The 14833-nt window shown below is 42.0% G+C and overlaps 2 protein-coding genes across 2 annotated transcripts in view; one reads left to right on the forward strand and one right to left on the reverse strand.

Annotated features, from left to right (window-relative positions):
- Positions 1-667: 667 nt before the first annotated feature.
- Positions 668-9586, reverse strand: ccdc77 (coiled-coil domain containing 77). The gene is made up of 12 exons (XM_056282529.1): positions 9539-9586; positions 8874-8920; positions 5688-5874; positions 5411-5553; positions 5115-5211; positions 4570-4660; positions 3384-3475; positions 2964-3112; positions 1962-2226; positions 1569-1694; positions 1187-1339; positions 668-985 (listed from the first exon to the last, which is right to left on the reverse strand). Exons 2-12 carry the CDS (start codon positions 8906-8908, stop codon positions 839-841), a joined length of 1485 nt encoding a protein of 494 aa, XP_056138504.1. The 5' UTR covers positions 8909-8920; positions 9539-9586; the 3' UTR covers positions 668-838.
- Positions 9587-10164: 578 nt separating this feature from the next.
- The window catches only part of ush1c (Usher syndrome 1C), a 39741-nt gene continuing 35072 nt past the window's right edge, over positions 10165-14833 (forward strand). Inside the window, exons 1-2 of the mRNA XM_056282629.1 lie at positions 10165-10225; positions 13251-13318. Of these exons, the coding sequence (XP_056138604.1) occupies positions 10190-10225; positions 13251-13318 (104 nt within the window). The 5' untranslated portion in view covers positions 10165-10189. The remainder of the gene's footprint in view (positions 10226-13250; positions 13319-14833) is intronic.

The raw sequence follows: 14833 nt of genomic DNA on the forward strand, positions 1-14833 counted from the left end.
ATGGCTTTTCGGGATGGTTGGGCTGCCTGTGTAGAAACCCAGCCTTCATGTTCCAGGAAAGGGTATGAGCGCTATAACCATAAGGCTAGCTAGCTGCGATTTTACCACTAGATGGCAGCATAAAATCAAGTCTGAGGTTTGTAAAGCTGCAGGAGCAAATTACATGCTTGGCCATTGGCATCTTGGGACTTCATAGATCATGTATTTATTCATTTGTAATTATTCTGTGTATGTATATGGGTTTTTTTCCATGAATATTTTACCTATGACTGCACCTGAAACTGTCTTATAGCAGCACCATGTAACTTTTTGGCTTTAATGTATCATCATAAAATTAACTTTGGTTACATAGTATGATGACTTTGGGAGAATGACGCAATGGTTCACATTTCCCTTGAAGCTTTGTTTTGACTATGCAGTTTCTCTGCCACTGGGCATGAAACTGCCTGCGGAACATGAAGGCGAGCATAAATATAGCAATTTTACCTCGCCTGTGAACATAGCTTCTCCTCTTCTGTGATAGTCTTTGGAGCTACAGCTTAATAAAGCACAAATCTTGCTATGTTATAAGAAAATAATAATCTGTTTATAATTACCATAAAACAAATACATGCTATAGTATAAACATTTTTATTGATCATAAAGGATATCAAAAATCATTCAGAGGTTTCAGCAGTATAACAAAAATTCAAATTACTAGGATCAACCTTGGTATGTATACAAGTGCACACATGTGCAAACACACACACACACACACACACACACATATACACACACACACACACACACATCTCCTACATATGCAAAAAAAGTTCACACAAAACATCTTGGCTCACTGTCAGCAAAAGCGCAGGTCATTTTCTAATCCATAGATTTTAGCCTTCAGAGTCAGCAGCTCGCCCTGAACCTTTTTTGTCCTGGTGTTGGTCTGGCGCACCTCATGCAGGATGGCCAGGTCCTGGTTTGGCCTGACATTCAGGGTAAACTGAAATACATGGTGAATACACAAAACACATGGTGAAACCTGTCTGGATCATAATTAAGAATGATACTAAGCATTTAAGGAATATTATGTTTGATGTCAGTTGACTGTGTTGAAGTCACTGAACTACTGAAAAAAACATTTGGCAATGACAAGCCAACATATTAATAGATTGTATTGAAAAATGGCTGTCCCATTTTTTACCTTCAGAAGCTGTTTCTCCACATCTTTGAGTTTCTGTCGGAGCTGTTTGATGTCCGTCTTGAAGCCTTCCACCTCCATGACCCTCCTCTTCTCCAGCGCCTCATAACGCTGAGTCATCAGCTGAAGACGCTTTGACATCTTGTCTGAACGCTCCTGTTCAAAGAAATAATTGTTTCTAGGTAGCTGTAGCTGCCTCACAAGTCATTAATATTGTTATTGGGTGGGGAAACTGACTATGTTAATGCTTCACATGCAATTACAAAAATGTCAATTATAGAGACTTACAGATCCTTACAAAAGATGAACTTCAATCATGTCTAGATATTAAGCATGGATTTACATCAAGATATTGCCAAAACAAGCACCGAGCCAAACAATTTACCTTAAATATTTCCCTCCCCACATCCCCCTCCTCTCTGATCTGGGCCAGGTCTGCCTCCAAATTAATGCACTGCTCTCTATACATCTCTGCCAGATGGTGGGCTTGCTTCAGATCCTCCTGAATAGCCTAAGGAAATGAATGGAATAAGTAAATGAAAAATGAACAGAGCTCTACAACCCACCAATATCATTATTCTGTAAGATGTATGAGTAAGTGAGACTCAGCTCTTAAAACCTGTCAATCTCTACAAGTAAGTGCACATATTTTTTCTGTTCATCTTGAAATTACTCTTCTAACTGATACAATTATTATCACAGTGGATCCTAGGGGAGAGAAGAATGGTGGAAAAATCTTACACAATTGATTTGGCAACAAAGAGAGAGAGTGGCCTACCCTAAGCTCCCCTTTGTGTGCTTGATGTGACTCTGGTTGAGACTGGTTTATGAGCAGAGTGGGACTGCTGGGCTGCCAACCCCGTCCTGGCCCTGGCTCATCATCCCAATACCTGGACTTCCTCAGACGGTCCTGGCAGGAGTCTAGTTCCCTAAGGAACCGGTCTTTCTCCACCATCCAGCTCTTCTCCTGTGCTCGTGTTGCAAATTTGAGCTGCAGGAAATCTCGGGTGCTCTCATAGAGCAAGTCCTGGGTATGCTTGAGTCTGAAAAAGGATAGCAGAGAGGTAATGAAAGTCCAAATCTAATAAAATCAGAAACTGAACATCATTCATATTTTTTCAAAAAAGAGAAGCGTAAATTGTGTTTAAGAAAAATAACCAACGCTTTCTTTCACAAATGACCAACAAACAGGAAGAAATTAACACTGCATTATTTACTGTTATCTCCAAGTGTGTATAGTAATACAAAACTAATACTTAGACTAATAGTTGTTTTCTTTTGCAAATGACCAATACATATACATAGTAGAATTAACAAAGCTATGCTATCTTAGCTTGAAGTATAAATGAATTATGAATCCAGCATCTGTTGGAGACAAACTATACTTAGCACAAAAAGTAAGGAAATTTGTGTTTGGTAGATTATTTCTTTGTTGTAACAATGCTTCTTGGCAATAAATCTTATACCCTTGGAAAGCCTGTTTATTTCCCTTTTAAATGGTGCCACATTTGTAAGGAACATGCATTTGTGGGATGAGCAGCAGAGCTGAGTATGTGGGATGCGCCCATGAAAAATTTGCCAAATCTTCTCTGCCAATGCCAAACAGCTTATTTTGCTGTTGCTACTGACTCTTGTTTTGAGCTTCTGGTACCCCGGGATGTGCTGACAATCAGGTGCCTGATATAAGATTTATTGACAAGAAGCATTGTTACAACAAAGAAATAATCTACCAAACACAAATTTCCTTACTTTTTGTGCTAAGTTTATATAAAAGGCTTACTTCTCAGTTAAAGCGATGATGCGCTCCTGGTCTCTCTGGTTTTGCACCTGTCCCTCCTCCACGTAAATCCTTCGGTCCTCCATCAGGGATTCCACCTGCTCTTTAGCCAGGCGTGTTTGCTCCTCCATCTGAGCCTGTAGGGCCTCCACCTAAAGAGGTAAAACCCACAAAATGTCACAGGCATAAATCTCTGAACTCCGAAATATTGGGCATAGTTAATCTATAACTAAATTTTTCGGAAGTATTTGACAAATAGCCGCACCAGACAGAAATACATCTCAGAATATGGGTTACCAACTATTGTAAACAACCTGTCAGAGAGGTGATGTGTTTGAAAGTACATGCGTTTGTGTGCCTGTTTAGCAAAGATGGCACAATCTACCTCGCGCTGTGTGTATTATCCTGGAAGAGAAACCCTACCTGTAACAAGAGAGTCTGGTTGTCCTCCTTGTACTGTTCCACTGTCTCTCCATTAACCCCTTCCACAAATTTTGTTCTCCTGCTGCTCCCTGCTCAAACAGAAAGAGAAGCGGAAATAGAAAATAAATATATATATCAACACCGATACAGGAAAAAAGATTTTAATGCATAGCAGTACAGGCCTGTTTCGTGCGTCTCGCACTTGCACGTATATATACACTGCTCAAAAAAATAAAGGGAACACAGAAGCAATGCAATGTAGCTCCAAGTCAATCACACTTTTGAGATATCAACCTGTCCAGTTAGGAAGCAACACTGATTTGTGACTCAATTTCACCTGTTGGTAAATTGTCTAATTTCCACCAGGTGGAAATTAGACAATTTGCAAGACAACCCCCATAAAAGGAATGGATTTGCAGGTGGTGGCCATAGACCATTTGCCTGTCCTCATCTTTTCTGGCCGATCTTTGGTTAGTTTTTCATTTTGGTAGTGCCCTCACCACTAGAGGTGGCATGAGGCGGTATTTGCAACCTACAGAAGTTGCTCAGGTAGGGCAGCTCATCCAGGATGGAACATCAATGCGTGCTGTGGCAAGAAGATTTGATGTGTCTCCCAGCACAGTGTCCAGAGCATGGAGGAGGTACCAGGAGACAGGCCAGTACACCAGGAGACGTGGAGGGGGCCGCAGGAGGACAACAACCCTGCGGCAGGACCGCTATCTGGTCCTTTGTGCAAGGAGGAACATGAGGAGCACTGCCGGAGCCCTACAAAACGACCTTCAACAGGCCACTAATGTGCAGGTTTCTGCTCAAACAGTGAGAAACAGAATGCATGAGGATGGTATGAGGGCCCGACGTCCACAATTGGGGCCTGTGCTCACAGCCCAACACCGTGCAGCCCGATTGACCTTTGCCAGAGAACATCTTGGTTGGCAGATTCGCCATTGGCGCCCTGTGCTCTTCACAGACAAAGTGAAAATTTGCAAAAATTTCTACAAAACCTTTTTCACTTTGTCATTATGGGGTATTGTGTGTAGATTGATGAGAAAAAAAAGGAATTTAATCCATTTTGGAATAAGGCTGTAACATAACAAAATGTGGGGAAAGTGAAGGGGTGTGAATACTTTCCGGATGCACTGTAACAATACAGAAAAGACATGACATAAGCGAAGACCATTCACCAAACCTTTGATGGATCCAGGCCTTAACTTTGTTGGTCTGAGATTGGCGAGACTTTCCTCAGTTCCTAGCTCTAGCTTCTTATGTGGAATAGTGACCTGAAATATAATCACCAGATACAAAGGTATGCTCAAGTAAGCAAGAAACTAGGGAACAGTAAATTCAAAGTTTTAAAGCCTACCCCACAGACCATGTCAAGGTGAGTAAACACTGGGTTTTTTTCCCACTGTTTAACTATAACCAGCAAAACAGTATATCATTTGGTGTAATACGCAAAAACATTTACAATTTTTAATTGTATCTGTTAGGGAAAAAAAAGTTTGGTAGGAAAATGTTAACTTTCACTTCTGCATACAATGTCAGAATTGAGATTTTAACAAATAAATGGTTAGCATACCTGAATGTCAGTTTACCATTTTGGCATACATGCCTAAATAAGAGTATCCAAAATGTAACTAGAAGTGTTTAGTACATGTACTGACTTTTACTGCATATTCATGATGCTTATCATTTTAAAGAAAGCTCTATGATAATCAAAGTGAATATATCTACCTTATGTGGAGGCTCTCTGTGGAAGTATGTGATCTCGCCAACATCAGGACCCACCAGTGCCAGTAGGTGCTGGATTTTCTTCCTGTCCTCTAGCTCTCTGAGCATGGTGAAGGGATAGAGTGGCTGTTAATGGTTTTAAATCCCTGCATTATTTCTGTACTGCAGCATCAGGAAAGGAAAATGGCAATACAATAAAGCAGACACTAAAATATCAGTAGAGATGTGTCTACTTCAGATTGCTCAATAACCTTTTATTCTGTCCTGGTCTCTGACAGTTTCATCAACCTTCCACTCACCTGATCTTTAGTCTGTCGTTTTCTGCATAGAGTCGCAGGGACTGCTCTCTCTCTTGGAAAAGATAGACCTGCATGTCACTCAGAGCTTTTTGTAGCTCAGCGATCTCCCCCTCTCGCTGTCGTATCTCCCACTGAAGTTTATGCTAAGCACACAAGAGAAAGGAACAATGGACACTCAACACAGGCAAACATGCTAACACAGCGACTACTACTCTTTTTTTTGTCACATGCGCACACACACACACACACACACGACAAAGACTGAACAGTGTTTCACCTGGTCCTCTGTGATGCCTCTGTATTTCTCAAGCATCTGCAGCAGATCTTCATGCTCACCATCAAACTGGGCGATCTTCTTTCGGTAGAACTCCAGCAGTTCCCTGGATGGACGCAGGTAGGCCAGACGCTCATTGATGGGGGGAAGTGGCGAGTCAAGTTTCTGGCTTGGGGTGTGATTATTGGATCTGAAAAAGATATATGTAATTATAATTTTCCCCTCTCAAACTTTTTCGGGTGTTGTGTGTCTTCCTCAAGCTCAGGTCCTCTAACAGAGGCCTCGGAGTTCGAGGGTTCTGCACAGTATTTTAGCTGTTCCTGGGACTGCACTCTTCTGGGCAGACCTCAGATGTTGTTCCTGGAATCTGCTGGAGCCACTCCCCCAGTCTGGGGGGGTCACAGCCTGTAGCGCTCCTATAACCACTGGGACTACTATGGATTTCACCTTCCATATCCAATCTAGTTTTTCCTTCAGCCCTTGGTATTTCTCTAGCTTTTCATGTTTATTTTTCCCAATGATGCCGTTGGTCTGAATTGCTATATTGATCATTACTGCTGTCTTCTATTTCTTGTCGACCACCACAATGTCTGGTTGGTTAGCCAGCATCTGCTTGTCAGTCTGGAATTTCAAGTCCCAAAGGATCTTAGCTCTGCCATTCTCAACCACATTTGGCAGTGTCTCCCATTTGGACTTCAGGACTTCCAGTCTGTATTCAGTACAGATGTTCCTGTACACTATCTCAGCCACTTGGTTATGCCTTTCAGCATGCTCTTTCCGAGCTAGCATTTTACACCCTGCTACTAATTGCTGGACTGTATCAGGGGCATCTTTGCACAGCCTGCATCACGGTTCTTGTCATGTGTGGTAGACCCCTGCCTCAACCGATCTGGTACTGAGTGCCTTTTCTTGTGCTGCTATGATCACAGCCTCTGTGCTGGCCTTCAATCCAGCCTTTTCTAGCCACTGGTAAGATTTCTCAATATCAGCCACATCTTCTATCTGTTGATGGTGCATCCCATGGAGGTGCTCGGTCTTCCATGATACCCCCTCTTCTTCCTCCCCACTCTGTCTTCTGCTGCCTGAGGTACTCAGCAGTTCGTCCTGGGGGGGGCTTTTTCTGATGTAATCATGGATGGTCCTCGTTTCATCCTGGATAGTAGCTCTGACACTCACTAACCCACGACCCCCATCTTTTCACTTATCGTACAGTCTCAGGCTGCTGAACTTCAGGTGGAACCCTCCATGCATTGTGAAGAGTTTCCATGTCCTGATATCTGCGGCCTTACCACTCTTTTTCAGGTGGTGTGTCTTCCTCAAACTTGGGTCCTCTACCAGAGGCCTGGGAGTTTGATGGTTTTGCGGTATATATATATATATATATATATATATACAGATACAGGAAAAAAAGTTTTAATATATAGCAGTACAGGCCTGTTTCGTTCCGCTCCTCGTTAGTTGAGCACTTATAACACCATTGATGGTTTCAGAAAAAAACGCTATATATATATATGTGTGTGTGTATGTATGTATATACACTCACTGGCCACTTTATTAGGTACACCTTGCTAGTACCGGGTTGGACCCCCTTTTGCCTTCAGAACTGCCTTAATCCTTCGTGGCATAGATTCAACAAGGTACTGGAAACATTCCTCAGAGAGTTTGGTCCATATTGACATGATAGCATCACGCAGTTGCTGCAGATTTGTCGGCCGCACATCCATGATGCGAATCTCCCGGTCCACCACATCCCAAAAGTGCTCTATTGGATTGAGATCTGGTGACTGTGGAGGCCATTTGAGTACAGTGAACTCATTGTCATGTTCAAGAAACCAGTCTGAGATGATTCGAGCTTCATGACATGGCGCGTTATCCTGCTGGAAGTAGCCATCAGAAGATGGGAACACTGTGGTCATAAAGGGATGGACATGGTCAGCAACAATACTCAGGTAGGCTGTGGCGCTGACACGATGCTCAATTGGTACTAAGGGGCCCAAAGTGTGCCAAGAAAATATCCCCCACACCATTACACCACCACCACCAGCCTGAACCGTTGATACAAGGCAGGATGGATCCATGCTTTCATGTTGTTGACGCCAAATTCTGACCCTACCATCCGAATGTCGCAGCAGAAATCGAGACTCATCAGACCAGGCAACGTTTTTCCAATCTTCTATTGTCTAATTTTGGTGAACCTGTGCGAATTGTAGCCTCAGTTTCCTGTTCTTAGCTGACAGGAGTGGCACCCGGAGTGGTCTTCGGCTACTGTAGCCCATCTGCCTCAAGGTTCGACGTGTTGTGCGTTCAGAGATGCTCTTCTGCATACCTCGGTTGTAATGAGTGGTTATTTGAGTTACTGTTGCCTTTCTATCAGCTCGAACCAGTCTGGCCATTCTCCTCTGACCTCTGGCATCAACAAGGCATTTTCGCCCACAGAACTGCCGCTCACTGGATATTTTCTCTTTTCCGGACCATTCTCTGTAAACCCTAGAGATGGTTGTGCGTGAAAATCCCAGTAGATCAGCAGTTTCTGAAATACTCAGACCAGCCCGTCTGGCACCAACAACCATGCCACGTTCAAAGTCACTTAAATCACCTTTCTTCCCCATTCTGATGCTCGGTTTGAACTGCAGCAGATCGTCTTGACCATGTCTACATGCCTAAATGCATTGAGTTGCTGCCATGTGATTGGCTGATCAGGAATTTGCGTTAACGAGCAGTTGGACAGGTGTGCCTAATAAAGTGGCCGGTGAGTGTATGCCGTCACACTAATAAACTGTCACACTATATACTCAGCGATATACAGTGTGACGTTTTGTTAGTGTGATGTTTTATTCTGTTGAATGGTATCGGTTCTATTACAACATGTGTAATTTCAGGAGGCATTCACCCACTGTCTTACAGAACCTGGGTGCAGGGATTTTAAATCCTTTAAGGAGTAATCCCAAATCTCTTCAAAATAAGATTAGAATTACCCTGTTGTAGTGAAGATTAGATAAGCAAAATCCATTTAAGTATCATTAAAGGAGATTAAAGTGAATAGCAGATCCCTTGTTCAGATGAGTAAAAGAAGATCAGTAAAATAATATGGGGTTCTTATGGGTTGCAGTCCCATAGACATCTTGTTCTGTTAATTCACATGGATTGCCAACAAAAATGTATTTCCAGCGTGCTTTTCAATTATCTTACCTACGTTTCCCCAAAACTCTTGCTGAAGAGTCCATCCCAGCGCGAAACTGAAACGAGGAGTAAAATATTACGTCCAGTGTTCTGTTGATATCATAAAGAGCAAGCTCAACAGGAAAACATCATGCAATATCTGCCACTTTGTTTATAACAAATGTCCATTGCGTTATTACATATTACATACGTACTATTGTACGTATGTAATATCGCAATGAACTACATATGTACTATTTGTTACCGACAGTATTCAATAGCAAGAGCAAACAAAACAAATGCTTTTCTAATTGAGCAACAGGTGGTTAGATGTAGTTGTTGCCGGCGTGGGTTGGGCGTCAGGGGACGCGGGACATTTGAACATAGCGCATCAAACGCAACATTATTACTAGAAATAGAGAGAATTTGTAAAGTCCTGGGCATATTCTCCAGGTAGACTTCAGCTCGATCGGTATCTAGTTTGCAATACCGTGTAATTAAAAAGATTAGGATGCTGAGTGTTAGTGTGTATGTGTTATCGTAGCCATCTCATCCACTACAAAAAGGACGAAAACTTGCAGTGAAACAAACATTATAAGAACTACAAGCATAAAACAAACACATAAAAGTACGGCAAGAGCTCAACCACATTACATTCGCTTCATTAGTTAATTTCTCTGAATAAACATACGTACCCTTCACAGGTTTATGTTACTACGAGTTTTTGAATCGTTGTCAAGCATTTGAAACCCGGAAGTTTACAACCGGTCTTCTTGTTCTTCTTCTTCTTCGGGATAACTTCTTTGAAAAGTTCTTCTTCTGCTTCTTTTGATTTTATTGGCGGTTCGCAAACGGCTTTCTGGTTCTTCGGGGGAAACGTGACCAATCATGTGTTATGTTTCACCGCCATCTAGTGGTGATCAAATTCATAATATTTTCATCATATATCATCATATCATTTTCTTCATATTTCATTAATTTAGTATGTGTTATTTTGAAAAATGTAATATGTTTTTCCGCATCGACAACCTGAAACCTGAAATATCAGCTTACTTTTCGTAGATTAGTGTTTTAGCGAAGCGGGTAATAGCCAACCATGAGTCACAATTTTCAAGAGATGAGTATACAAGCAACAACGGTGAAAATAAATAGGAGTTACGCCACAAAATGGACTCCATCATCAAACCGCTGTTATCACACACCTGTATTTGTTATAGATTATCCAACTGCTCCAAGATCAGCGCCTGTGATCTGAACACCGCCCACCTTGGCGCTGACTAGCCGATCTGCCAAATTACCCAAGAGAGACAGGGATCGCTCGGCGGCCAGTGACTTCGTTGTCAAATATGGAGCGAAAAGTTGCCCGAGAATTTAGGCACAAGGTAAGATCCTCATCGGAAATACATCTACCATCATCAAATATCGAGCAAAAACTGTTTCTCAACTGTCTTAAGAAAAGTTTCTGGAGCACTGTTATCATCTGGATGTTGCGCAGGACGTACAGCTGGTTAGTATACAGGGCCTATAACCTATTTTTGTGATGTTTTGTTATCACCAGCTGTTAAAACTTAGGAATGGCCATCATTTTCCATGACATAGCACTTTAATATCTGGTCTCTCCCGAGAGTGTGATCTTACAAAGTGGCTCTTACCTGGCATTTGGTTGTTGTACAGAATAAGTATCATTTTGCCCACATATGGTCGAAATGATTATAGAACAACAACGATTGGATACACGGACAAAGTGTAATTTAGATGTTGGAAATAGTCGGCTCTTTGGTGGTTTTCGCGCTGGTAAAAATGAATTGTAGAATTGTAGAAGTTCCCGTGAGTAAAAGATAACAGAGGAAAGGAACACGATACGTACTGGAGCAAGCAAGGACATAACAGCCATCTGTGCATCATGCAGGTCGGGTCCCATATTACAGGCTCCTCACAAAGGACAGCTACCCTTTAGATAATTAAGACCTTGCCAGAGATGAGCAGTTGAGCGGAATGGATGGGACTATTTACTGCACCAATTAGAGGCCCTTGTCGTGACGCTGTGGGAGCAGAGAAACGAGGCTTTGTTTGTGGGGAAGTTGGCATAGCCTATTGGTTTGTTTGTTTGTTTGAATGTGTAAGTGTATAGTTGTGTGTGTGTGTGTGTGTGTGTGTGTGTGTGTGTGTGTGTGTGTGTGTGTGTGTGTGTGTGTGTGTGTGTGTGTGTGTGTGTCCCATTTCTTTTTAGTATTGCTTTGCAAATACAGAAGAAAACGCGCGTTAACAATTTTGTAATTTTAAAATTAGCAATACATGATGACATGCCTCCTGTGATAATTCATGGATTGGACATATGCTCTTTCCCCCCCACTATGTTAGATATCCTAGTGTACGTATTTCTTTTGGGACATCACCTCTTTTGCTACATCATTCTCATGACAACAGTTGTGGATGTTGAGGTTATACTGTATCCCATAACCGTCTGTGTGGATTCTGTGTGTTCCTCCCGTGTTCACCTGGGTTCCTTTCATTATATGAAGATATATGTGATATGAATGGTTTGTGGCAAGAGCAGGGCTCCTATACTTTGAAGCTATGCTGCCGCCAGTCTGAGCAACGTTGGCAGTGAAATTACAAATTTCCATTGTTACAAGTGCACCGATAACTTCACTTTTGATTTAAAAAGACACTTGTTATTTCAGTATGTCTCTCTCAAAGCAATCCTTTTATGCTATGACGGGCATCCTAGCGACTATCTTAAACAAGATACCTGCTGCAGCAATTTATGGTGCCAAAGTCTGGGTGTAGTTAGTCCTGCATGAGTTGCTGACTCCCATCCCATTGGTCGGAGTCAGTTTATGATGTTTATGACAGCCATAAACCCACCCATCATAACCATTTAATCCACACATTTGGTATAACCTCAAACAGGCTTGTTTCAGTTGCCTGTATGCTACTCCTCATGTGCTATCCCTATGAAACAGAGAATATATCCCTCTATGTGTGTATGCTTACTTATTTATTGTATTAATAATAATAATAATAATAATAACAAAAATAATAATAGTCTTTATCTGCATAGCACTTTTCAAAATGGAGTTACAAAGTGCTTTATAAACAAGCAGCAAAACACCCAAAAAGACCAATACACCAAAACATCAGCGGCAGTGTAAGACAAAGAGGAAAACCTATTAATACAGAGAATTAAACGAGCAATCTCAAACAAGGAGGAAAATAGCCAGAGACCAAAAGAATGCTGATATAAAACTATGTTTCAACAAGGGATTTTAGAGTCAGACGTCAGTCAACCTAATAAGCACATTGGAGCAGTGCTGGGTGATATGAGAAATATTGCTATCATGATAATTTCCCTGTTTTACACAATATCGAAGTATGTCATGTGGTCTGCTTACATTTGCAAAAATAACATATTAAGAATCCAGCTGAGGTTCATCACATTGAATGAATTTGTAATGTAAAGTGCAATATCAAACTTTGGTTGTAAAATAATATTTCCTCAGATATTTCAGAACTAATTTTCCGAGGAATTTTAGGTGATAGATTCTCATTCATCATTAATTTAGAAAACAACACCATATATTCGAGTCATGACAATATCAGAATTTCATCTTGATACATAACTATTGAAAGGCCATAAGCGGTAATACTGAATTGTTACCCTGCCCTTACTACACTGGATTGCACACATAATACAAGTGCAATGTGAGGTAAGGTTATATTGAGGGCTGTTTACCTGGGAGATGTAAACTGAGACCTGCAGACCTCTCCACCTCTCCTCCATCACACTCACGTTCCCTCCCTCTGATGGAAGGGCAGCCCATAGCATCAGTTCAGGCTGAGGAGCCTCCTCAAGGTGAACTGCCAAGCTAACCTACTGCTCCTCACATCCAGCAATGAACTGATGAGACCGTAAATCTCAAGTAGAGATATTTAACCATTCGCTCTCACAAAGAGAAAAGTCTTAGGTACACGTCGATGCCTTCAGCATAGTGTAGGACAGGCACATCCTGTCTGTCTTTAAGGACATGTGCTACATCAGCGATTGGCCAAAGCGTTTCCTCAAAATCTTTCTGCAGCAGTTCAGCAGACATCAGGTTTGTATGGCTCAACACACACACACACACACACACACACACACACACACACACACACACACACACACACACACACACACACACACACACACACACACACACACACACACACACACACACAAACCTAAAACAGAAACACACATTTACACAACATTTGATTTTCACCATAAAGTTTTGACAGGATCTGGAAAGGAGTATGTGTCGGAGTGGATTTTGTACTTGTACTTGTATTTCTATTTGTTTGTAATGTACTTGTATATGTTTGCAGTGGCAAATGTGAGTGAAACCAGGTGTTTGCCTTTTCTTGCAGGTGGAGCTGCTCATTGACAATGAAGCAGAGAAGGACTACCTCTATGATGTCCTCCGCATGTATCACCAGTGAGTACTGTCTTTTAGTGTCCAAATTCTTCACTTAAGTATGTGATGGAACAGAGGTTGCTACTTTATTACTGTATTGTGTGTGTGTGTGTGTGTGTGTGTGTGTGTGTGTGTGTGTGTGTGTGTGTGTGTGTGTGTGTGTGTGTGTGTGTGTGTGTGTGTCTGTGTCTGTGTGTGTGTCTGTGTCTGTGTCTGTGTGTGTGTCTGTGTCTGTGTGCATGCACGTGCATGCTTGTATATGTGTGCACGCGTCACGTTTTTTTGTATCTGGATGCCCTATCAAATAACAGTCTAGTTAAGACTTATTTGTCTACAGAGATAATGGTCACTTGGATTTTGAGGCAGTCTAACTTGAATCTTCACAAAGTCTAAACTTTTAATGATGAGCTCTCCAAAACACTCAATCTTCTTTGATGCACACAGATGTGATGTGCTGTTCAGAATACATAGGCCCTCAGACTAAACTGTGTTTTTTACATCTCTGTGTGTTGCTAAAACTGAGCGGTGAGGTTTGGTCTTTATCAAGGTTTCTAATAACAAGCAAGTCAAAGAGGCTGAGAGGGGGTGAATAGGGGCCAGAGGTCTAGGTTTCCCTTAGTCTTTGTGTGGAGCCAGAAAACTGTGGCCCTATTGGCTAAACGTCTGATCAGTTTCCAGCGTGCCCCGCCAAGCCTGGCCAGTTATTCACAAAAGTCCTTTTGTTGTTAATGCTCCAGGCAGGACTGAAATGGCACCTGTTAATAATTTACAGAGCAGGCCACGTGGACAGATTTTATGCAGTAACTGTACATTGCTGTTTAAATTGCTTCACCTGTTACCCTGTGCCCTCTTGAAATTGTAAATGGAAGCATATTGGATTCTATTTTCCATCAGAATACAATACTATTGTCATGCTTGCCATGCTAATATTCACAATGTACCTGAAAAATAGGGTAATCTAGATTATCCTTAGTCTTGCTTCTCTTTTATTACACAGTTATTAACTGTATGCTAAAGTTTCCCAAACCAAAAAGTGTTTACCTTTTTCGACAAGCAGCAATTCTGCAACTGCAAGTGTTTACCATTCTTAAACATTTTACCATTACATTTGTATTCACTTGGACATTTTATTCATTTTGCACATTAAAACTTTATCGAGATTGAGGTTTCCTAAGAAACCTACAGGGGTGGCATGGTGGCCCAGTGGTTAGCACTGTTGCCTCACAGCAAGAAGGTCCTGGATTTGAACCCCAGGCTGTCCCAGGTCCGTTCTGTGTGGAGTTTGCATGTTCTCTCCGTGTCTGCGTGGGTTTCCTTCGGGTGTTCAGGTTTCCTCTCACAGTCCAAGGACATTTAGGTCAGGTGAATCGCCGTATTATATTGTCCCTAGGTGTGAATGTGGATGTGTGTCGGCCCTGTGATGGCCTGGGGGCTTGTCCAGGGTGTCTCCCCGCCTGCCGCCCAATGACTGCTGGGATAGGCTCCAGCATCCCCGCGACCCTGAGAGCAGGATAAGCGGTTTGGATAATGGATGGA

This window comes from Lampris incognitus, chromosome 6, assembly GCF_029633865.1.
Source record: "Lampris incognitus isolate fLamInc1 chromosome 6, fLamInc1.hap2, whole genome shotgun sequence".
Taxonomy (NCBI): domain Eukaryota; kingdom Metazoa; phylum Chordata; class Actinopteri; order Lampriformes; family Lampridae; genus Lampris; species Lampris incognitus.

Coding starts and splice junctions, on each gene's coding strand:
- ccdc77 (XM_056282529.1), bottom strand. CDS start 8,908: ATGGACTCTTCAGCAAGAGTTTTGGGGAAACGTAG. Junction 5,554..5,687: donor GAGGCATCACAGAGGACCAG/GTGAAACACTGT, acceptor TTGTGTGCTTAG/CATAAACTTCAGTGGGAGAT. Junction 3,113..3,383: donor ACCAGACTCTCTTGTTACAG/GTAGGGTTTCTC, acceptor TTACCTCTTTAG/GTGGAGGCCCTACAGGCTCA.